Source organism: Schistosoma mansoni, chromosome 3, assembly GCF_000237925.1.
Source record: "Schistosoma mansoni strain Puerto Rico chromosome 3, complete genome".
NCBI classification, from domain to species: Eukaryota; Metazoa; Platyhelminthes; class Trematoda; order Strigeidida; family Schistosomatidae; genus Schistosoma; species Schistosoma mansoni.
Window position 1 is genome coordinate 3166966 of NC_031497.1, and position 25910 is coordinate 3192875.

Here is a 25910-nt window from a genome sequence, read left to right on the forward strand (position 1 = left end):
TGAAAGGACTGTTATAACAAGAAACCCTAGCGTTATAACAAGTATCCTACCGTTTATAACAGTTTCTTTATCTAGAAAATTAAAATTTATGAATCTTATCCAAACAAATAAACACCCATTTAATAGTCTTCAAGATAACTTCACCTCAGAATGTATTTCGGCGAGACTATGATGTATGGACGACCTTTGAACGAATCTTAAGTGACCTTGAGAAATGTTAGGCAATCAGGAAACAGTCAGCACAGAGTAAGAATATATTATACAAAACCAAATAATTAAAGTGGATACACTTTTATATGATCCAAGAACTTGTCAAGGTTAGAAAGAGGTTCAAAGGTCCCAAAATCGTAATGCATAAGGTGGGGGAACTCATCCATATGGCTCCATAATAGTTGGTCTCTGGAGCTATAAGGTCGCGAAAACTCCCTCAGTCTCGACCACTTGGCTTCAATATTGTTTGTGTGTACTCCGGTTGTGTAAGATTGTCATTTTTATTAAGGATATGTCCCTACAATACTCATATCACTAAACAGTCGAAGCTTCAGTAACATCTGCAATCATTGCAGCCAATGTTACTGATGCTTTTATTATACAGTTTGCGGCAATAATTATAATACGCCTTAGTCTCAATCTGGATCGAGCAATAAAGGTTCCTATTCTAGCAAACGTCTTCCTTCAATATATATTACATCGAAGGACAACATCACGGTAGTCTGCACAAAGTCTACAAGTCATTTAATACCTGCAATTACAAATACAGGAACTTCTTAGTAGTCTCATTTGTTGTAGCCGCTTAATTGTCAGGTCTCCTCAAATTCTTTGTGAACCGATCGTACATGAGCATCAGTAACTGAAATCGGCGCCGTGACCTTGAATCCCTTAAACGCTTCTGATTGGCTCATCCATAAATTATAATCTCGCCTGTATTTCTCAATCATTAAGTATTATCAATGTTAAATTAAACATTATCATAATCACTGTCACTTCACAACAAAATTGGTTTTTATGACTACTATCATTGACCATGTAAATTATAAACACTTCTATGGTGAACTTTTTAAAAAAAAGCAAAACAACAACTTAGCTTAGATAACTGATATTACTAAACTATATTTATCGACTCATTGATCATTGAAACAAACTATTTTTCTATGATAACTATTCAGATATTTGCTTACTTAATATCATAGATTACAAAACATCATATTGTCTTGTATGTTTACTTATTGTCAGTTAGTATTACATTTGTTCAGTATTCGGTATTTATTTCTTCTAGTCGATAGTATTTTGTTTCTCTGTTTTGTTCTGAATAAGTTACTTCAAATGATGATGAACAGACTGTTATAAAAATTTCTTTTATTTAGATAAAATCAGATATATTTCATTTCTATCATTCTGTTGTTTGATTGTGATTTGAATAAATCATTTTCATATTAAAAAGATGATTAGAAATTTTGTATACTTATCGTTTTCTAAAACAAATTGTAAAGATGACAACAGTTTCTGTTAGGGATCAAATAGTTTTGTTTGACTGATCAGTTATTTATTTATTTAAACACATAAATAGTGGTACAAGGAAGCACCAGATAAATCTGCGCCTCACAAATCTCATTTGATTTGTGTGAGGGCTGTGATACTGCCCAGGTGCTCAAACTGAAGCAGGTGGTTTTCTTAGGGGGCCACACCCGGAGCCTTTGACCTGAAGGTCTAGTCCACAAGGCAGTGGAGCATCGTAAGGAGATGCAGTCCCATGGTAGCCGGTGGCCAACAATTGGTTCATACGCCATTTGTTCCTTCGGGATCCTGGAACCCATGTGCACCATTGGTTTGTAATCAGGGTTTTCCAACTCCCCTAGGTGGACTTTCCGTGTCCACCAACCGGGTAAAGTGCCGGACATTCGCTTTTCGTCCTCTCAATTTCGTAAACAACAGTAATGTTGCGAGGAGGCAGTGAGTAGGACTTATTTGGCAGAGGCTGTATACGCGTGGCCATGTGGGAGCATTTCGAGAGGGAGAGCGGACTTTCCCCACTCTCGGCCGTAACAGGGCATTTGGGGCAGATTGATCAGTTTGATGAACATTAAAAATCGAAAATTGAAACCAAGTTTAATGGATTGTATAAAGAACATTAATGCCTTCAAATATAAGTTATTAGATGAGTATTGCTATTTGAGGCATATGAATAGATGAATTCCAGCTGGGAACTGTAATTTTCAAGCACTCACCATGAGACCTAGAAGTCTTGGGTACGATCTCCGGTGGATTTGTATATATGTGTTTCTGAATAGTTCTAGAATAGTCTTAAACAGCTGTCTAGCTCTCTCTCGTTTTGAGTGGTTGTTTAATTAAGATCAATCTGTGATGATGTTATTTTAAAAGTTTGTTATGGATTTTTTTGTGACCCCATTAACATACTGTTATAACAAATACTGTGTGCGCTATTTGATATATCGATTGCCTGCGTGCCCTCTTTAGTATATGAACGCCCAATTAGAGAACAGTAGATTTATTGATTGGACGCAATGATACACAAAATGCCGTATGAGCAGTCTTGAGTACTACTCGGTCCCGCTATCTACCTAGCCCAGCCAGTTGAGTCCAGAACACCAATAACAACCTCGGCAATATGAATCATTATTCACAAGCATACTGGGTTTATATACAAACCAAACAGATCACATCGTACCAAAAAATAGAAAATAACATTTGTACAATAATTGGCCAAATGTGGCTGTGGGGGAAAGTAATCAATAAACTGATGATAACTCAAGAATCGTATGATAATAGGTCAAAGGTCAAAATAAAACTACTGATACAACAATTATACAATAGGAAATATACATATTACATTGGTCGATAAATAGTCCTCAAAAGTTATCATTCATAATTCACCAGGGGATATAACACATACTTTCATAAATTTACTCAAGAAATAGTTTTATCTGAATAAAACTAAAAACTACGTTATACATGGCACTTTATACTCGAAAAAGTGTTGATAGTAAATACAAATTTAATAGAAATTTCATTGTTAATACCTTTTGTCAATTTCATTCATATTATCTCGTTTCTAATGACATTTGTTTTTCAACTCTTAAAAGAAAAACTGTTTCAAATGACTAAACCTTTCATACTTATTTCAAATGAAAATATATTTTCTTACATCTTACAATACCTTTCAGTTGTATAGTAACTGCAGTTTTCATTGAAATGTTATCATACATCTATCTAATAGAATGTATAATGATACATATTTGAAAGTTCTTTAAACCGATCGTTTATTAATAGTAATTGGTTTCTCAATATCGGACAACATGACATTTTTTCTGACCTCGAAGTTGATATATTCGAAGAGTAGTGAAATTGGTGAGATTTATAAAAAGAATAGATAATCTACTTATATTAAAATTAAAGATAATGATTTATTTCTAAGTAACTCTCATGCTACTTGATAGATAGGTTTTATTTCCAGAAGTTTAAAACAAATGCTAATTAAGACTGAGATATACAGTGAACATTGTACTCTTTTGTACTGGAGAACACTAAATCTTTTGAGTGCCAGTATGAATCAAATTTCATGATTTTTATTTGATGTGAATTTAGTATTGTATTTCTCTTACTTCAGTGTAAAACAGATGGCAAACTGTTTTCAATATTGAATTCTGCGAGCTAATATATTAGCAGACATTATTGTATGATATCTATCTAAATAATTGTTCAAAAATTAGTTAAATATGACATTCTGGATAGCTAAATGAAAGCATACTTTAAAATTACTAAGTAGACCGATATTCTTGCCTAAAAAAGCTTAGTAAGCTTTAAATATTAGGTGATAACAAAGCTAATTAATGTATGACCACTTTTATGGTTTGTTAATCATCGAACAGCATTTATCACTAAACCTAGAATCGTCAGAATTAGACATGATTCATGTAGATCATGAAGTTGCAATCCATTTGGTACATATCTTTGGACTAAGTGAGTTCATTATATTCAGTTACAATCGTCAAATTCTTCGGGGGATTACCAATTCACATCTAGTATTTTGAACTTTACTAGCTACAACTGATATTTTTCCGTAGTAAAAAATCTTCGGATAAATGAATGAAACTTCCAACGTAAAACCTCTTCGTAGCATGAACTCAGCCTCCACAAGGAACAGGATCCGAAACCTCCAGGGGTCGAAGCGAGATCTTAATTTACAGAGCAGAGTTGACTTTTAATTGCTTACCTTTCTAACTTTAGTCGATTTTCGTTATCCTCTATCATCACCCATTAGTATTAATGATGTTTGTCTCACGTTCAACTTAAGTTAACTGCACTGATCATGGCTTGGATTTACCTACCTAAATTGCTCACTAGTATCCACATTTGTGTGACGGGTCATAGGCACTGTTAGATTTTGTCATTTTATATCATGAACTGACTTCAATAATAAAACAGTTAAAACTCAAGAAGCATTGGATAGCTGTTTCTTTATATTTTCGGTCTTCTCAACAATGAGAAACCGTTCATTTTAAAGAAGCAATTTCACAATGGAGTTATCTGATCGATTATAATAAATATAATATTACTATGAAGTGTCTATTTCTTTCGTCTTTTTTAATTTTTAATTCTTTTATACGAGGATGAACAACATAACCTTCAAACAATCACCATTGGAGTGTCTTTTATTGGAATAAGTTTATTTCGTGATAATAAGATGTTACAACAATATTCTTGGTAAGCCTTCCAGTTAATCTTAACCTGTTGCTTATCATTTGTATAAACGGTTAAATTGAATTTTTCTTTTGAGTCATTACTTCCATTTGTATGTTGTTTTATAAAAAACATTCAACGGTATAACACAATCGCACGTTTACATGAATATGATTATGTACTATCTAATATTGAAAAAAGCTTACCTCGTTTTTGTTTCGGTTATTTAAAGTTAATTTGTACTAAATAACCTTTTTCCTTAAATAATTTATGTAATGCTGTGAAGAAAATAAACAAATACGTGATATATTCGCAAAGTACTGAAACTTCACTTGTCGTATCAGCCATACGCCGCTTGCTTGACTTAAAATTCTTGAAGACTTTTGATTAAGGACTCATTGTTTGGCTTGTAGACTACTGAATCATTTCGGAACTACAGTTCACCAAAGCCACTTGTAATTATTAGTCGATTCTCCTGTCATTTTTGTTGGATCTTCTCGATGCACAATGATTTTTATCTATGAGTTATAGTATTTTCGGTTGTCGGATTTCGAATGATGGCTGCCAGATCATTTGTCTTCAAATCTTAAAGTTGTAGTATAATTTTGTGGTGATTTTCGAAATGTCATTCAATAGCACTGACACGAATAATACACGCCTTATTGGATAACGAAATTGAATAAGTCAAAAATAGGAGAATTGATTTTTTTAATACATATATTTTGTGCACTCGTTGATCAGAACAGACAATCACAACACTACTATTCCGAAAAGCCTGTTGGGAGAGAAATATGTCAACTTTTTTCATTTTAAGTATTTAACCTTGTTAAACCTCTCAAAAGTTATGTGTTCTGTGTAATATGGACGATTGTTGACAAATGTTAGAAGGTTTAGTTTCAAAGGAAATTATTTCATCTGTTATGGTGTGTGCATACTTGCAAACATTTTCACTGGCTTTGTGGATATGATATATAAGTAAATAGTTTCAATAATCATTGACTTGAATTGCAACTTTATTCTTTACAGACTTTTTCTAAATGAATAAATGCCTACTTAAAACTTGTTGTATTTAACTCTTTAGGGATAACATTTCGAAAATCAATTTCAAGGGAAAACGATTCACAATACATTTTAAAACGAGTTCAGTGAGTCATAAATTTAAATGCTTCGCTTAGTTTTGCTTATTATTCTCGTGAATACTGTATCAACCTTCGAATAACACTATCCATATTCTATATTATTTATTCACTTTCGAATCAGAAAACCTTTTATCAAAACTTCGTCGTTAGGTGATCTTTATTGACAATTTCTACTGTTTCACGTCTGTCACATACACTATTTTGATAAATTCAGGACTTTTGACATATTCTCATCAATTTACCTTTGGATGATACTGATTCTTCTAAAGATCCTACTCCTTAAGGCTGATAATTTTATATAAGCATTACACAACGTTAATTATCTGAAAACGCGGTATAAATTGTCTTACACGTTTGCTATTTTGTACATTTGGTTTATTTTGCTTTGTTACGTATTCCTTGTCACTTCCCATACTTACGAAAAATTCCTTAATCGTTGATTGTGCTTTTATATTTATAAATTGGATTAGTTTTTCACTTTCTTGTAAATTATACTTCTTGTATCACCGTTTCAAAGACCTTAACGTTACTCAGCATTCATTTCTCCATATAAAACTCCTTATACTAAACTGTGCCTTCTCATTTAAGTTTATTAATTACATTCGCAAGGAATCACCATTCAGAAATAATAATAGACTTTATAAATAGTTTTGTGATTTCATTTTTAGAAATCAATGAATGGTCATGTCACTTCTATCAGTGGATTAACTAGTCCAATTATGAATGTCGAAAGTGAATTAAAACAACATTATCGTTTTCCATCAGCTGTAAGTACTAAATTATTTTGGCAATATGCTGTTAGTTGTCATGCATTTTTTCGTGTTCGTGAACCTAATTCTACAACACAACGTAAATTTACTAATGGATTAAATCAACAAGCATCATCAACTATATCAGCAACAGCGCTTTATGCAGCTATGTCAAGAATTGCTAGTGGTTTCCAGCGTTATTTTTCAATCACTAGACGAAGTAGTCTTTCAACTGCTACTCCTAATGGTCCAGTTGGTGGAGTCGGTCGCACTCTATCTACACTAATGGAATTAAGGCGCAGCTCCCGAGCCTTTGATCGTAGTTTTTCAAGGTGAGGTTTTATTTAATGTATGAGTTTTTCCTGTGTTTTACTTTTAGAAATGTCACGTTATATACTTTAGAAAGAACACCATTCCTAATGTGAACGGTCGAGATCAGGATATATTCGTATTTACTGGAACGTTAAAATAGTTTATAATAACTCATATTAATATTATTCCCAAGAAGTTCAACTATCTACGCAAATCCCTTATATAATAATTATTATTATATGTCCACTGGTATCGAATTTCGAAATAGTATTCCCTGTAGTTCTAATAAGAAGCTGTGACCTATGGGATCCCACTCTGTCGAGTATGAGATGGTTACTCATCAATACCACTAAAAGATGGTTGCGTAATATTACTGATTCATTGTAACTAGACATGTAAACCATTGGGTTCAAACTAATTGGTCTAACGGTTAAACCCTAGAGATCCCACGTTCCATCTCTGATAGGATCGTGAATGCGCACTCCCAAGATGTCTTATACCAGAACGAAAGTGCTATCCAATGTTTTCTAGTTCTCATTAGTTGCTTAACTAAGATCAGCCTTCCCTATCGACAATATTGTTGTCTATCATAGAGACATCGACGTAAGGAATTAATGGATGTTTCGACGTCAAAAAAGTTATACGTAGCCTTTTTGTTATTAAGTTCATTTTGTGGACCTGTTGACTCGACTAATACATAAAGGCAGTGAATAAATAATCTGTCCTTGGATGAATAATCGTTTAATTTTACCGATTATACTGGTTGTCATTTTACATTTAAATTAACTTAGTTCAAAACGCACCTAGACTCATGGTGACCTACTTTGATTTATTCATTTCAATATCATCTAGTTCTCCAACTGTAATATATGACCAAGTCCTTAGTTGTCGAAATATTTATTTGAAATTTGTAAAAGCTTAGAGATATTCATTTTTGTAAATTCATAAATTTGGAACAAAATGAACATTCACTTTTCAGTTTATCTACATCCATAAAATTTGTGATGAAAATTCCTATATTGCTGTTGTCAATTCTTGTCACTTGTGAAGTTCAGTATGTCTATTCAATAAAACTGTTCACAGGAATATAATCGTTTTCATGATTGAACAGTCTTACTTTTCAATTGTAAATAATTTAATAAGATATTTCATGGGGTTACGTAAAACTACATACTCATTCGCCACTCAACACATTTCTGTGTTGTAAATATTGGCTTACATTCTCAAATGATTTTTTTTTTCAATGTTCAATATGTCACTTCAAACTAACAAATTATTAGTGTAGGGTCGTGGAGATTGTTTAGTTTAGATTGATATCATGAATGGATCAATGTTAGACCACCATTGAAAACAGTTTATTGACGTTTACTAAATCAATTTAAGTAGATATTATTCAATTGATTGATGTTAATTTATATTATGATAAATTATTTTGTATCCTCCAAAGACTATTTTTTACATATTACTGATATTATTCCAATTTGTTATTTTATAAATGCACATTCTTTAACATACTAGTGTACATTTGTCATACATATATTCAGTATCGATGTTATCCTGGTGATAACATACAGTATTCTTCTATAGATGATAATCGGAATGTAATTTAGTGCACATTACTTAATATACACTCATTAAATGACAATTCATGAATAATCTTTATATCTCCTCATCTCTTTACCCTTTTATTCTGTTTGTTTTATTGTATTATGTAACTGTTTGGACATAGTTAGGCTTTTAATTAGACTGATTTGAAAAAACGTTTACTGTATATCTAAAACGACGGAAATGCAAAACATGGAACATCTAAAATGGACAACCAGTTTTTATTAATGTTAAAGTACTAGTTCCGTGAGGACAGATGAACAAGTAATAACCATGATGATGCAATCGAAAGATTATAATACTAGATTACGTAATATGAATAATAGAAAGAGACTTAACAAGTTAATAACGAATTATAAGGTGAACGCAATATGATGGTTAGAATGTTTTCGTTACAATAAAGGTAATAGAGGTGTAAAAATAATAGTGAAAAATAAGTAGTCTCATACTAGGACGAAACAGCTCATGAATTCAACTACTGAAATTGCCACAATCTCCATAATCCGCCATTGTGATATAAACATACGATTGTACGAGCAAGTTTGTTTTAAATCCTTTGATAATGTGTTCACTAAAAAATAAGTGAGTCAAGTATATCATTTTCTCTCTTAGTTTACCGAAGTTCAAATATCACTAGTGAACAATCTTTTTCAATATTTATTCTAAATGATATAATTCACTGTTCATTTTATCTAATTCACTTAATTATTTCTTCTTCATAATATTTCTGTTAACAGTATTTGTAGTGCAGTTAAAACTTTACGGAACTTCTTTTGATCATTCCAAATAAAAGACTTGAAACTTATCTGATCATGTAAACCGTTTATTGAACCCCTATATTTTGAATAGAAATGGAAATAAGAAAAATACAAAAAGTTTACAGAAAAATATTTTATCTTCTACATTCCTTACGTGTGTAAACGAAAATCGACAGTGTTATTCACTAATTTATCGATAATAGGTTGTTTCCCTTAATTTCCATTCTAAACACTGAGATGATCATATATTATCATGAAGCATAATCATTATCATATGATATATCATGATTTACAACATTGATCTGGGGCTTTTCAAATAATTGCCCTTTCACTTTACTCCATATTAGTTTTATTGAATACGTCTTTTAATAACTCCCTAATCATTCAACGTTTTACTTGCAATCTATATCAATCATCTAAACCTATTTCTATTCAGAACTCATAGTAGGCGAAGTAACCATCTACCTCAGGTCAATTCAATTCAAATCGCATCACCTTCATTCAAACCAGATAGTTCAACTAGTTTATTATCTGGAAATCCTATAGATTCAATCAATACAACTGGAAATCAATCAAAATCGTATGCTCAAGTCCCTCCTGGTGCAAAAATTACTGGCTCTGCAAGTAGTGGAATATTAAGTGACAGTAAAACAACACGTTCAAGCTATCGTAGCAGTACTAATCAGAACCGTGAATCAAATAACGTTCTATCATCTCATACATCAATCAACACGAGTGGTAAGGCAAAGAAGTTAACAACAGATATGGAAAACTCTACTAATGTTATTCGTTTATCTAGTCATTCAAAACAGAATTATAATGAGGTAATTATTAGTTGCTAATATAGATTATTTTTATACTATATATATAAGTCAATTATCCTTCGAGATTTCAGTGTCAGGCGTAACATGATCATTGAGGTGGGGTTTTGTTCTATGAGCTGAATATTTTGTTATTTAGTTTCAAAGTATTTGTTGCTTTTTTCTTATTTACATACATGTTTCGACAATTTGCTAATCTGACTATCAAAAGTACATATATAGACCATGCATAGGTTCACAATATCGAGATTCTTCCCAATGGGCGCAGAAAATTATTGAGGTTCCTTGAGATTTGTCTTTAAAATGGAATTCACTAAAATGAACATGTAGACAATCGTTGCATTAAAAAAGCATTTGACAAGTTTTAACACTTCAATTAAATAATAACATAACTGTTTACTGTAGAAATGTGTAGAGAACGATAGAAATTTGTATTCATAAAGCGCCAAATACGTGTCATCATTTAAACAAATTCTGATTTAGTAATGCTTTTTTTCTAAATCTGGTTTATACGAATTTACAGGTAAAATAATTTCTTGAGAATTACTTAACTCAGTACATAGAAAGAATATGTAATATAAATTTTTCATGTCCATTATAGCTTCATTAAAAATAAACATATGTTGGTACTGAGCGCTTAAAATACACGGTAAGTTCAAACATTAATTAGACACACTGGATCAAGGACTGAAATGTCTTCGCAGACTTAAGACCTCTATGGTATCCTGTTATCGAAATAAAAATGGTATTAAATATATCAAAGATTTCCATAACTCTGGGATAGTTCAATTCAAGAGATTAATATACTTTTTGTGAATAGATAATAAATTCCTAGAATATATCAGAAAACCTAAATCTGTATGTAAATAAATGTAATGACCAAAATGCCAATATTCGGTTTGAACGCAGAACTAACAAGTCAAAATTTATTCGATTAAACCAGACTAAGTTCTTCTGTATAGCGTACAAAGCGTTTTTGAGTTACTCGTATTAAACTGAATCAAACTGAAAACCCTGTCTTCAGTTTAAATCGTTTGATATGTTGAGTCGTAGCTGAGCTTTCAACCAAAAAGTCATATATTCGAACCCTGCTCAACCAACTCCCGTTTAAATAGCCGCATTGTATCATCAGCACTCAAACCAGAAGCATGCGGCTCAAAGCCGAGTAAACAAAACCTATACTTGTAAAGTGAGTAACACTAACTTCGTGTGAAAGAGCTTAATGATCTCCTTAACGTTTTGTAGTTGAAAACGTAAATTTTCTAGTCCCCATGCCTGTATAAATTAAGTTAGATTATTTTTTTCTAGGGTGGATTTTCATAGTTTGAATGCTTTAAACACACAAACATCAAGTTTCCCGGTTATTTTCTGTCATTATCCCGACTACATTCAGTTTATTTTGAATAGGATTTAATACTCGTCCTTTTATTTATATGTTGGTCTGACTTATCTATTGGCTGGAATAATGGAAGCTTCTCGAACTGATGACTAGTTCATGGTACCAACTAAACAGGAAATACAATTACCATCCAAATGATTGTGGGCATATATTTTAAGAAATTGAAACTATTTTTTACACTAAATGTTTGTTGTAGGTACTACAAGTTATTTTAATGACTAATGATTGATTAAGAACGGAACTGACGATTACGAAACAATCTGTCTCCGTATTTCCGCTAATTATTTTCACGTATGTCTATTCAACCCAAGATGTACGTTTTGTCTGACAAGGGACAAAGATGCTTCTATCTTACAAAAATCTGTCTTACTGTTTTCGTAATCTTTTTTAAGTTTTTTTCTTCTTATTTTCAGATGCCATCTCAAAGGAATCCAACTAATATAACATCTAACCATTCAGATAAACCTCTTCGACCTAAACCATTTAAAATAACTAGCCCAGTAAATAGTGTTACTGGAGCAGCTACACGAGTCAGTCAAAGGCGTCAACACAACCAACAATCGTCTGTTCCTCTTCAAAACCAACACCAGGAAACGGTAAGTTTTCTGATAATCTAAAATATAGTCTGTGCTTAATAATAGTGTGGTGTGTGTCACATACACTGATAAATATAAACAGTGTGTAGCCTCGGTCTGAAGTGGAATACCAGCAAAATATCGAATTGAAGAGAATAGGAGGGGAAACAGAGAACAAGTGTAGTAACAACAGAATTGGATGAATCATGAAGTGTTTGAAGGGTAACTGAAGGAAGATGTGCAAATACTGTACTTATTGTGTGATTTTCATATTTTACAAAGCTACTGTTTGATTTTCATGAAACAATAATTTGGTTTTCCCCGACTCAATTTTCCTTCACTACAGTAGTACTGTTTATTATACTTAATATAATCAACTTATTTGATTTAATAGATGACCATTTTTTAAAAAGCTTTCATTTAATTCATTCATAATTCAGTCACAATTATTGTTTTTAAAGTCATTGATGATATTAATTGATTTGAAAGAAGATAGTCCTTCACTGGGGACTGGTTGTTTTTTTTATTTTTCTGGTGATGAAATCACCTATGTTCGATTTAAATAAATAGAAGTGTTTTCTTGTTAATTCATTTTTTGTATTGGCTGTTCAAATCTTCCCACTGATGTTTAACACTGCGATTGATCAGTTTCTTATTGAGATACGTGCATCCTGTGCGGACTACCTCGATATTACCTTAAGTCATAAGCATTACAAGCAAAGATGTGTAGTAGTTAGCAGAGACTGATCAACTGTAGTCCTAAACATCAATGGGAAGATTCAAATAAACAGTACCAAGTGAATTCAAACTTTACCCCCATTGCACAAGCAAGTGGCTATCAGGACTCAGTAGCTGAGTGGGTAAAGCGATGGCGTTTGCAGCAAAAGGTACTTGGTTCAAGTCCCAGAGTGATCGTCAACTCTGAGATGCAGGTACATCCAACTGACGAGTCCCAAATAGGACGAAATGCGCGTCCTGGATTCTACTACTAGCCACTGTCCATCTTTGATTATAAGATCTGAAAAGTGATTTTAACAGTCAGTATGTTCCATAAGTATTCAATCGTTAAAGTGTTTTACCAAGTCAACTGCTACAGCTACTTTTCCTATTCGTCATGTCTAAACTGCTTAAATCTGAATATGTCGAGAGCTGGATAGTTTCTGATTGTTTTCAATTATTCTGTATTATCAGTATAGCGTTGTGGAGATTATTGATTTTAGATTGGTATCATGAATGGATCAATGTTAAACCACCATTGAAAACCTGGGACTCCTCAACAGTGCTCACCCATGATCCCTCATGAGGGACTGGAACTCAGGACTTTCGGACTCGCACGCGAACGCTTAACCACTGAACCGGCTTCCAACGGTGTTAATGTCTAACTTCAACCAATCCACGATATTTTGAGGCCGTTCACCTTTGTCTTCAGTGAGTAATCGCCTCACAATAGAGATGGTTGAACTCCACTGGTCTCGGCTTCTCCCTAGATCTCCAGGAAATCCATCTTGAATCCAGTCACTACAATATTTTATAGCCCATTTATAATATCGCATGAGTTAGCATTCACAAGTATTCATTGTAAACAAGTTTAGTGATGTTATTTACTAAGTTGAAATACAGATGGTTCAAATGTTTGCCCAAGTCGCCGTAGAACAATCGATACCTTTTGATTCATTTAAATTGGTCATATTTTCAGATAGAATCACAAAAATAGTAGCAGAAAATGTTAATTCTTTGACATTATGTGGTTTGACGTAATTGACAAGAAACCTCAAACTTAAGTTACTTATCAACAGAACATACCTGTAATCGTGAGGGAACTAAAGCCTTCTGTGAGATTTCAAGTCACATAATTCATCTTCTAAGACTCTATTATTGAGCTATTCGCAGATCAACCGACCTCTTGTAAAGCTGATAGATTTAGAACTTGCCGATCACTGATTAGTGACTAATTTTATATTTATAAGAAGGGGGTTTTGTGGAGATTTTAGTAATTTTGCATAGCTGAGATCATGAGTCGATTGAAGCTAGACCACCATGGAAAACCTGGAAGCACTGGACGGCCGTTTCGTCCTGTTGTGGGACTCCTCAGCAGTGCGCATTCACAAAACCCCTTCTGATAATAATCATATGCTCTCTAGTGACTGGCTCCATGGGTTCGAATCTCACGAGGCGGGATCGTGGATGTGCACTGCTGAGAAGTCCCACAATAGGACAAAACGGCCGTCCAGTGGTGCCAGGTTTTACATGGTGGTCTAGCTTCAATTGACTCATGATCTTAACTGTACATAATTTGATATTTGTCTAGTTCTTTTTAGTGTTGATTAAATTCTACCAATCATGTTGTTTACTTTATTAAAATGGAAATTCTGTAAACAAATTCAATGAGCGTTGAACATATTTAAACTGTTTAATTTTCACTGACTTAATTTTCTCTTCATTCGCTAATTTACTTAATTCTATGTTGTAGTAAGTTTGTGTTATACATTAGTACATTTAAAGTCCAAAGAAAACATGAAATTTCTTGTAAACAACAAAACATCATTGTTTTTATATCCACTTCTTAAGACTGTTTCCCCTGTAACCAAACAAAACTTGTCAAGTGGAAAGGAATAACACCACCTTATAACTTGTTTTTACTCATTTATGCCTTAAATTTATAAAAATGAAGTTTTTAAACCAGTAAATATCATTTCGTTCTCATCATACAAATAGATTTAATGTTTGATAAAAGAATCTTGCCATTGTATTTATAATTTTGTATTTCACTTGGTAATAACAATCTGTTACATAGTAAAACACTATCAGTCACAGTTTTTATTAACAGTGTGAGAGTCTATTGTGAAACTTGTTACTTATGTGCAGAAGTTTATTATGATAATTATTATTATTACTTGTTACAACTATCCCGTTATAAGACGAACTAGTTTAACGCTTGTGGAATAATCCTATAAAAATCACCAATTTTCAACGTAAGATCTGATACTTTTGCCTAAAACGGCAATGGAAGTTTTTCATATTATTCATACTGCTGAAATAAACCAACATAACGAAAATCAACATACTATACTTTACGACTCTTCAACAGTTAAAAGTCCCTTAATTTTTGAAAGATTGAATTACTTATATCTATTATCGATAAAGCTTTATTTAAATCAAATGAATCTCCATAAACACTAATTTGAAAAATAACTTTGAAACCAACTGATTAAGCTAATTTTCTATCTCATATTTCCCATCCGTTTTTAACTGTCAACTTTGCATTCATGAAGCATTTATATGACAGACTGTTTTTTGAAAAACACACTGAAATGTTTTCACGTTACTATCTAATTTTGTTACATCACGTGTTCCAGATTAAAACTGTTTAATATTAGTTGGCTTAACATACTATTTATTTATACGTTCACAACGTTAACTGATTTCTAATTAAAGCTCACTATTTTTTATCAGCTTGAGAACACATAATCCGACAGTTTACAAACTTTATCCTTGCCTTACTATAGTTACTCACATGAAGAGTCTGAGTTTCTTGTATATAATCTATGATTAAATAATCAATAATACATTTATTGTCGTTCGCTTTCAGAAATTTCATGAAAGATTTGATACTTTTCTTTAAATAGTGTGTAGTTGTGACTTTGTGTTATTTGGGCCAGATGAATTAGTCAGGGTTTTCTGTAAATAGAGAAAACAGAACCCGTATCTGTTCACTGTCAAAATATCAAGTGATGATTTACCAGTTATGTAAGTGAAGTATGGTATGGAATCGCTTGTAGTAGCGCAGAAATACTAACTCTTTTTTCTTCATTTTGAACATTTACTTCAAAAGTATCTTATATGACTTGTTCCACAAATTTATTCATTGAGAGCATAGTAATGAAACCAGCTTTATCCAATTGCTAACCAGTCAGTAAACAGATTTCATAAATCACTATTTCATGAAAAATAAACGATAATTTTACAAAGAGTAACAGAATTTTACATAATAATTTTATCAAAGTCTTCTGCAGGTTGTTCCGTTAGTAGATTCAAAAAGCAACCACATGTAAATTATTTCATTTAGATATAGGTCATCTATGTTTTCAAACAATTACGAGGATGATAATAGATTTTTAGAAGTCTCTAGATTTTTCCTTATTAGAGTTCGGAAATCAAGAATAATATTTAACATAAAACCTCAAAAGTTCCTTTCCTTAATTCTAATTGGCTAGTCCATGTGCTATACCTTCACGATTCATTATTCCTTCTCCAATCATATTATCAATACCCGATTCTTTCGATAACCACTAGTTGTTTTACTACTCCTACTACTCTGACATCTCAGTAACATAATGTAGTATATCATCTTGACCAGATATATATGTATCAGACCCTGCGTTGAATATGGCTGACTGGTTTAATAATATCGATTGCTTGAGTGCCCTGTTTGCAATATGAATCATTATTCTCAAACATACAAACCAAACGAACCACATCGTACCATAAAATAGAAAATAACATTTGTACAATAATTGGCCAAATGTGGCTGTGAATATGGTGAAAGTAATCAATAGATTGATGATAATTTAGAAGGGGATTTGTGGAGATTTCAGTATTTTTCAAAGTTGAAATCATGAGTCAATTGAAGCTAGACCACCATCGAAAACCTGGAAGCACTGGACGGCCGTTTCGTCCTATTATGGGACTCCTCAGCAGTGCGCATCCACGATCCAAATTAATAATCCGAAAAAATGGCCAAGTTAAGGGCTTCGGCTCGAGACTGGTAGGTCCTGGGTTCGAATCTCGCGAGAGCGGGTTCGTGGGTGCGCACTGCTGAGGAGTCCCATAATAGAACAAAACGGCCGTTCAGTGCTTCCAGGTTTTCCATGGTGGTCTAGCTTCAATTGACTCATGATTTCAACTTTGAAAAAAAGACTGATGATAACTCAAGAATCGTATAATAATAGGTCAAAGGTCAAAATTAAGCTTTTGATAAGAGGAACAAGAATATGAATAGTTTAGTTACGTAACAATTATACAATAGGAAATAGGCATATTACATTGATTCATAAATAGTCCTCAAAAGTTATCATTCACAATTCTCTTCGGGATACGACACTTTAGTGGATGATTCAATTTAGAATCATCGAGAATACTTCTGAATCTGTTGCCAAGTTCAATTCAAACGATATGATCATTATGGGTACACATTTTTAATTAGATTTCATTATCTCTCAACTTGAATAATTATGGTTATTTTCCTAGATAAAATAAACTATCATTTATACCACGATAAAAATTTATTATCATCAGGAATGTTATCAGCTTGATCTGGAAAGAAACTGACGGAATTTCACATCTTCTAAACAGCACAACTAATAAAATTCTGTATGATGAAATAATTTCTTTACATCAGTACCACTGACTAATTTTTTTTTGTTTTTGGTAATATTTACAGAATTCCTCTAGCCATCAACAACATCATCACCATTCCACTGTTATCAATGATTGCAAAATTTTGCCTAAAAAAGTTCAGAAACTACAAATGAATGAAAATGTCGAACATAATGAAACAGACATTGTAGATGCTGCAATTAACAGTAATTATATAAATAATCAGGAGTTTGATAAAGATGAAACTGCAACTTATTGGAATACACGTAGATTACAACGATTTCAATCAAATAATAATAATCCTCTCGTTAATACGAATACAGCCACAACGATACCAATGACAGTAACAACAACAACATCCACACCAATAACGACATTGAGTAGTTCTTCAAATCATTCAAAAACTCATTCCGTCTCCAATATAAATAAATATGACGATCCTGATGAGAATGATTATGTTAATTATAACCGTACTGTTAAGCGTATTCGACATGCTCCAAACGATCAACCTCTCACCGCTACAAATGATTCTTATGTTGATGAAGATCCTCAATGTTTCAAATCTTCACGCGTATCCTTAAATAATGCTTTGAATCGTTCAAACAATTCATCTCGTAATCAATTAAATCATCCTATCAAAGGTAAATTATCGTAAATTGATCAAAATAACTTCAACTTTTCATTCCCACTTTTAAACGTGCATTATTCGAAGGTTAGGTAATACCTCGACGGAAACATGGAGTTTAGATTGTGCTTGTTTTCTTAATAATTGAAAAATAATTGAATTTAAGAATTTCCTGTGTAACAATGTGCTTAGTTTGAATCTTATTTATCAAGCATATTTCAGGAACAACGTATTGTATCTACGTTACTCTGAGCGTTATTTATTATTGTATTCCAAGAAAACATCTACTTAACGGTGTTTATGTAGTACACTTGTTTGAAGAAAACGTTTTTGGTCAATGTTCACTGCCACAAATATTTTTTATAATGGTTTCACTGTTTTTTACTTTAAGAGGTTACATAGTTCAGTTTAATTTAGTAATTCTGAGATAGAACACCATTTGAGGGAGACTAGTAGTTTATTTTTCAAATCAGATCAAGTTTAATCTTCAAGTATATTGAATAAATAAATTAAGCATTTATCACAAAATCTGGTGGATAACAGTTCACAATACGAAAAGTAAATAAAATTCAATCTGAATCGTCAAAACTGAGAATAAACTAAGGTCAGGAATGTTTTACACAAGACTTAAATGGTTTTTTATACATATTTAAAAGACTATTATTATAGCTTCAATGAGAGAACATTAAACGAGACATTTCTGAACTCCACATGTCGTGGCTTCTCAACAGAACTCCTGGTTTTACTTTTCGAAGTTAGTCATTAGTGAGCATATAATTATTGTTATAGATTACTGGAGATTGTTGAATGCAACAATTGTAATTGTTCATTTATAAATCTGAGTTTACGTTTGTTCCAGTTAACATTTCTTATTTAAGCTTCCTCTACTGTTTCCAGATCTAAAGACAACTTTTTCGCACTGGTTTGTCATTCGTTTAATAGGCAAGACTTTTCATGTGTTAAGGCAACTGGAGCTTGAGGTACTTCATTGAGCGCTCAAGTCGTCATTTAAATTACATTTAACCACATTTTTTAGTTAGATGATTATTACACACAATAAAGAAATATTGATCGTTTCTTTCTCCATAGTTATTGTTTTTCACTACATACTAAAGTAGGAAAGGTTTTATTCAAAAGTATAATATTCTATCATACGAAAATCTTTTGAGCGTAATTTTCTTTCTGCGGAAAAATCCATACTAATATTAACTAAACTTATTTTTTTATAACCGACGTATAGTCAAAATATCTAAAATAGTATTCTATAAGTAAGAAGGTCTTTTCTTTCTACGGAAATTTTTATTATTAAAAAAAGGAAAGTAGGAAATTTAGATTAATTCTTCTTGGATTGAAAATCAGATCTTTTTTAAGCTCAAATAAGAAAAAAATGCTTTTGAATTGTTTCTTGTTTTTCCAAATTGTAAAAGAATCATAATCACGGTTGAATTGATTTTAACTCCTAAAAAAAATAATTTCAAGTGTCGGTATACCGCACTTCCAAAAAGATAGTTGGTTTGTATAACGGGTAGATTTTGTTATTCATTTTAAATGAGCATCATCAAAATGATCATTAATTGGTTCATTATCTTATTTTTTGAGCTGAGATTGTGTTACTACAAATGCTAGGAGACTTAAAGACTAGATTTGCTCAAGATTATTCATCGAAACATCTAGATTTTAAAAGAAACAAATATAAATGGTGATTTGTGTTGGAATGGTTGATACGCCTTTAATCCTACCTAAAAAAATCAGCTAGATGTACGAGCGTTTTAAAATATTAGTTATCCCAATAAAAACCGAATGCAACATCTGTAGTTAGAAGCACCTGATCAGTACGTTTTAGATTATTGATTTGTGATATCTACTTGTTTCTAAATATTGAACGACTTCAGTAGTTAAAACTTTATATCCTTCAAGCAGGAGTTAGTTGTCATGAATCACTGTCTTTTACAGTGATGAAACCCTGCTTTTGTTTAGTTTTATTGGAAGTAGAGTAAATTTTTTAACATATTTTACCTTGAACAAAGGATGTGTCTTTCTCTACAATTTGATTATGAATTTACTATGTAACTGCTAGCTGCTCGCTCGCTCGCTGATATTCGTTCAGGTGCTGGTAGCTTTCTGGCCTGAGTTATTTGACAATAAACTGTAGTTGCTGCTTCTCGTTGCTCTCTGATTTTATGCACCGTTAAGATTGGAATTATAACGGTTATGAAGGTGAACGATTAACGAAGCACGGCACTACAGAATTGGCGATCCCTCCGAGCGAACACGGACCACAATTGGCAACCTCTACGTACGAACACGAAGCAGAATCAGTGATCTTAGCGGGCGAAGACGAAACAATTTTCGACGATATAATCTCATTTCGAAAATTCAACGCGCTCTGTTTCTATTGGGATTATTGTCTGGATTATAATCATAATTGTGGATTTATTACATCACAATTTTAATTACACGTGCATTATCTTGCAAAAATTATTGAACTTAACGATAATATTCATAAGAAATAACGATTATTCACAAACAATTGATATATTGGTGCAATTCAGTAAGTCCGTTCTGTGTTATAATTTGTACCATTTGTTATTATCATTGTTTTCATCGGTTCATTTCTCTTTGTGACAATTACGTTATATTCGCATGCCATTTTTATAAATGTCTTTAAACAACGACACAATAGACCTTTCACAGCCACCGTCCGTGAGAGCCGTTAATGTTACTATTCCCCCTTTTAATGTTACTGACCCTCAACTTTGGTTCATTAGACATGAAAATTACTTCGTAGCCAATCGTATTCACTTACAGCAACATAGATTCGGTCATGCAAGCTCACTACTTCCGGGCGAAGTAGCAGACAATGTGCGAGAGGTCCTAGCTAAGCCGGACGCGGAAAATCCGTACGAAGTATTAAAACGGGCAATGATAAAGGCTGTCTTCATTAACCGACCGGCAAGCCGTCGAGCAGTTACTCAGTGAAGTGCAAATCGAAGATAGGATGCCTTCACACTTAAAAACTTATATGAGCAACATAATTGGGGACAGAAAAGTAGATAAAAGCATACTTTACCAGTTGTGGTTACGGCGACTCCTACCGAGTGTGCAGCAGATCCTTGCTGTTGGAGACAGCGATGCAGACATAGATAACGTCGCTAAAATAGCCGATAAGATTTATGAGAGAATGAGATACGCGACTCCACAAAGGCTTAACTCCACAGTAGACGAAAGAATCGAGGCGTTACAAAAGGAGATTAATGTTCTATGCCACAAACTGACGAGCCTAAATCAGAGCGACAGAAAAAGAAGTTGGTCGCGTAGTAGATCAAGAGATAGAAACCGATCATTGTCTAAGAGACTCCCAGATCCTACAATATGCTGGTACCATCAAGCATTCGGTTACAGAGCTCGAAAATGTAAACCTCCATGCAAATTTAAACGATCCCACCGATTGTCGGTAACGGCTACGACAACTAGCGCAGCTCCCAGAAACAATCGTTTATTTTATGTCCAGGACAGAGTAACAGGCGCACAATTTTTAGTAGAAACGGGAGCGAAAATAAGCGTCGTGCCTTCGGTGAGCAACGAGAGACGAAATATCGATACTGCAGCAGCGAATAAATCTGACATAAAGACATAAGGGAAGCGAAAACTGACCTTGAATTTCAGTCGTAATATTTCACTTTACTGGGAATTTGTTATCGCGGATGTATCCGTACATATAATTGGTATTGATTTCTTAAAGAATTTCGACCTATTAGTAGATCCTCGACGAAACCGGCTCGTGAATGAAGACCACTCAGTAATCATAAGAGGAGTGACCACCGATCACGTATCTATGAATTTAGTAGTGTCGAAAGATAAGAGCGAGCAATATAAGTTACTTCTAAATAAGTACGCCGATTTGACGAGGGCATCATACGACAACAGAGATCTTAAACATACTGTACAGCACCACATCGTCACGAAAGGTCCACCGACTAACGTGAGAGCGTAAAGGTTGGACCCAAAAAGGTCAAAAATCGCGAAACGAGAATTCGAAAAATTAATGAAACTTGGTATCATAAGGCCATATAATAGTCCCTGGGCATCTCCGTTGCATATGGTTCCCAAAAAGAATGGAGAAATCGGACCATGTGGAGATTATAGAGCTCTTAACAAGCAAACTATAGCAGATAGATATCCAGTGCCACATATCCACGACATCACTACCGAGATGGAAGGTGCCACGATATTTTCGAAAATTGATCTTGTTCGGGCTTATTACCACATTTCCGTGGCCCCAGAAGATATACTGAAAACGGCTGTAATCACTGCATTTGGGTTGTTTGAGTTTTTGCGAATGCCCTTTGGACTAACTAATGCAGCTCAAACCTTTCAGCGATCAGGTTGTTGGAGGTTTGACAGAAGTATACGCATATATCGATGATATATCAGTAGCTAGCGCTACCGTGGAAGGACATCTGCGACAGTTGTTCACGAAACTTCAAGAACATGGAGTCACTATTAACGTGGAGAAATGTGAATTTGGAAAGGAATCATTGCAATTCCTATGTCATATGATAAATTCTCAAGGTATCATGCCAATTCCGATAGAGGTTGTTGCTATTCGTAATTATCCATTGCCTGAGTCACAAAGAAAGTTACGACGATTCTTGGGACTAATAAACTATTATAGGCGATTTATTCCAAACTGTGCAACAATATTACAGCCATTGACGGATGCCTTGCGAGGAAATACCCGAACATTCCGTCTATCAACAGAGGCTATACAGGCTTTTGGGAACGCTAAGCGAGCACTACATGAGGAAATGATATTAGTACGACGAAAGGGCGAAGAGTCACTAGCCGTCATGACGGACGCATCGAACATAGCTATGGGAGCTGTACTGCAGCAATTAGTAAACGGTACATGGGAACCAATTTCATTTTTCTTGAAGAGATTAAATCCTACCCAAACGAGGTATAGTACGTCCGGAAGAGAACTGTTAGCGATTTACTTGGCAATTAAGCATTTCCGACATATGATAGAGGGTACCGTTTTCACAGTGTATACAGATCATAAACCCCTCACGAAAGCATTAAACGCCAAACAGGATAACTATTCAGTCGAAGGATATTCGAAAATTAAAATTTATTTCCCAATTTACATCTAGCATACAGTATATTAAAGGCAATAATAACGAAGTGGCAGATGCGTTGTCCAGAACAACGATAAACGCGTTTATTACAGATGGAATCGATTATCACGGTCTGGCGAAGTTGCAAGAGACAGACATTGAATTAAACAAGCTAAGATTCGATGACACGACATCATTATTATTCGAAGATGTTCAGTTTGGTAGCGCGAAAGTAATATGTGATATGTCGACAGGCCGACCGCGTTTATTCATTCCGAAACCATTGCGACGGAAGGTATTTGAAAGTATGCATAACTTATCGCATCCGGGAATAAAAGCCACGGTGAAGCTAATCAGTGAGCGTTCCGTATGGACTAAAATGAATCGCGATGTGCGTAATTGGACACAGGCATGCATGAAATGTCAAAAAGTCAAAGTACATCGTCATACTAGCTCGCCAATAGGTTCATTTTCTCAGCCGGACACTCGATTCGAGCATATACACATCGATATCGTAGGACCGTTGCCAGTTTCGAATGGATACAACTATATTTTTACATGCATCGATAGATTTACAAGATGGCCTGTAGCGATGCCAATAAAAGACACCTCAGCCGAGTCTGTAGCCAAAGTCTGTATCGAAAATTGGATTTCTTACTATGGTATACCGGCGATTATCACAACCGATAGAGGAGCTCAATTCGAAGGTCGACTCTTCCAGCAGCTTACAGAACTCCTCAGAAGTAAACGTATTCGAACGACATCCTACCATCCAATGGCAAACGGAATGGTTGAAAGCGTCCCTTACATCTGTCATTGTCAACAACTATTGGGCTAATAACCTTCCTTTAGTCATGTTGGGTTGAAGAACAACTATTAAACAGGATATGGGATGTTGTCCAGCTGAGTTAGTATATGGAACTACTCTACGTTTACCCGGAGAATTTTTCGCTTCAGGTAAAAGTGTTCCGACTGATGTAGCCAACTACGTGCAACGCCTGAAGAAACACATGAACGATCTAAAAATAGCACTTCCCAGACTACAACGACGACGAGTATTCATACCTCAGGAACTACATAATAGCACTCACGTATTCATTAGAAGAGACAATGTACAACCACCTCTGCAGCCGAATTATGAAGGTCCATTTAAAGTGATTACGAAGACAGATAAGACAGTTATAGTAGAAAAAGCTGGAAAGACAGATGTAATCAGCATCGATCGAGTGAAACCAGCTTTCATTGATAACCATTTCCAATCGACAAGTACAAGCCCCTCGAAGACGATCACACCGACGAAACACGAGTCTCAAGAATCGACCATAACTGTCTTATCTGTCTTCGTAATCACTTTAAATGGACCTTCATAATTCGGCTGCAGAGGTGGTTGTACATTGTCTCTTCTAATGAATACGCGAGTGCTATTATGTAGTTCCTGAGGTATGAATACTCGTCGTCGTTGTAGTCTGGGAAGTGCTATTTTAGATCGTTCATGTGTTTCTTCAGGCGTTGCACGTAGTTGGCTACATCAGTCGGAACACTTTTACCTGAAGCGAAAAATTCTCCGGGTAAACGTAGAGTAGTTCCATATACTAACTCAGCTGGACAACATCCCATATCCTGTTTAATAGTTGTTCTTCAACCCAACATGACTAAAGGAAGGTTATTAGCCCAATAGTTGTTGACAATGACAGATGTAAGGGACGCTTTCAACCATTCCGTTTGCCATTGGATGGTAGGATGTCGTTCGAATACGTTTACTTCTGAGGAGTTCTGTAAGCTGCTGGAAGAGTCGACCTTCGAATTGAGCTCCTCTATCGGTTGTGATAATCGCCGGTATACCATAGTAAGAAATCCAATTTTCGATACAGACTTTGGCTACAGACTCGGCTGAGGTGTCTTTTATTGGCATCGCTACAGGCCATCTTGTAAATCTATCGATGCATGTAAAAATATAGTTGTATCCATTCGAAACTGGCAACGGTCCTACGATATCGATGTGTATATGCTCGAATCGAGTGTCCGGCTGAGAAAATGAACCTATTGGCGAGCTAGTATGACGATGTACTTTGACTTTTTGACATTTCATGCATGCCTGTGTCCAATTACGCACATCGCGATTCATTTTAGTCCATACGAAACGCTCACTGATTAGCTTCACCGTGGCTTTTATTCCCGGATGCGATAAGTTATGCATACTTTCAAATACCTTCCGTCGCAATGGTTTCGGAATGAATAAACGCGGTCGGCCTGTCGACATATCACATATTACTTTCGCGCTACCAAACTGAACATCTTCGAATAATAATGATGTCGTGTCATCGAATCTTAGCTTGTTTAATTCAATGTCTGTCTCTTGCAACTTCGCCAGACCGTGATAATCGATTCCATCTGTAATAAACGCGTTTATCGTTGTTCTGGACAACGCATCTGCCACTTCGTTATTATTGCCTTTAATATACTGTATGCTAGATGTAAATTGGGAAATAAATTTTAATTTTCGAATATCCTTCGACTGAATAGTTATCCTGTTTGGCGTTTAATGCTTTCGTGAGGGGTTTATGATCTGTATACACTGTGAAAACGGTACCCTCTATCATATGTCGGAAATGCTTAATTGCCAAGTAAATCGCTAACAGTTCTCTTCCGGACGTACTATACCTCGTTTGGGTAGGATTTAATCTCTTCAAGAAAAATGAAATTGGGTTCCCATGTACCGTTTACTAATTGCTGCAG

At 34.2% G+C, this 25910-nt stretch overlaps 1 protein-coding gene and 1 non-coding gene across 2 annotated transcripts in view; both read left to right on the plus strand.

Annotated features, from left to right (window-relative positions):
• Positions 1 to 4702: 4702 nt before the first annotated feature.
• Positions 4703 to 25910, plus strand: part of Smp_132370 (putative protein-tyrosine phosphatase,non-receptor type nt5) — a gene marked incomplete at both ends in the record, with an annotated part of 79588 nt that continues 58380 nt past the window's right edge. The window contains 6 exons of the mRNA XM_018798909.1: positions 4703 to 4722; positions 5780 to 5843; positions 6506 to 6918; positions 9698 to 10085; positions 11895 to 12077; positions 17497 to 18073. Coding sequence (XP_018650751.1) covers positions 4703 to 4722; positions 5780 to 5843; positions 6506 to 6918; positions 9698 to 10085; positions 11895 to 12077; positions 17497 to 18073 — 1645 coding nt within the window. The remainder of the gene's footprint in view (positions 4723 to 5779; positions 5844 to 6505; positions 6919 to 9697; positions 10086 to 11894; positions 12078 to 17496; positions 18074 to 25910) is intronic.
• On the plus strand, positions 12899 to 12970 carry Smp_tRNA_02118_Pseudo_TTG.1.1. The gene has a single exon. It is a non-coding gene (tRNA).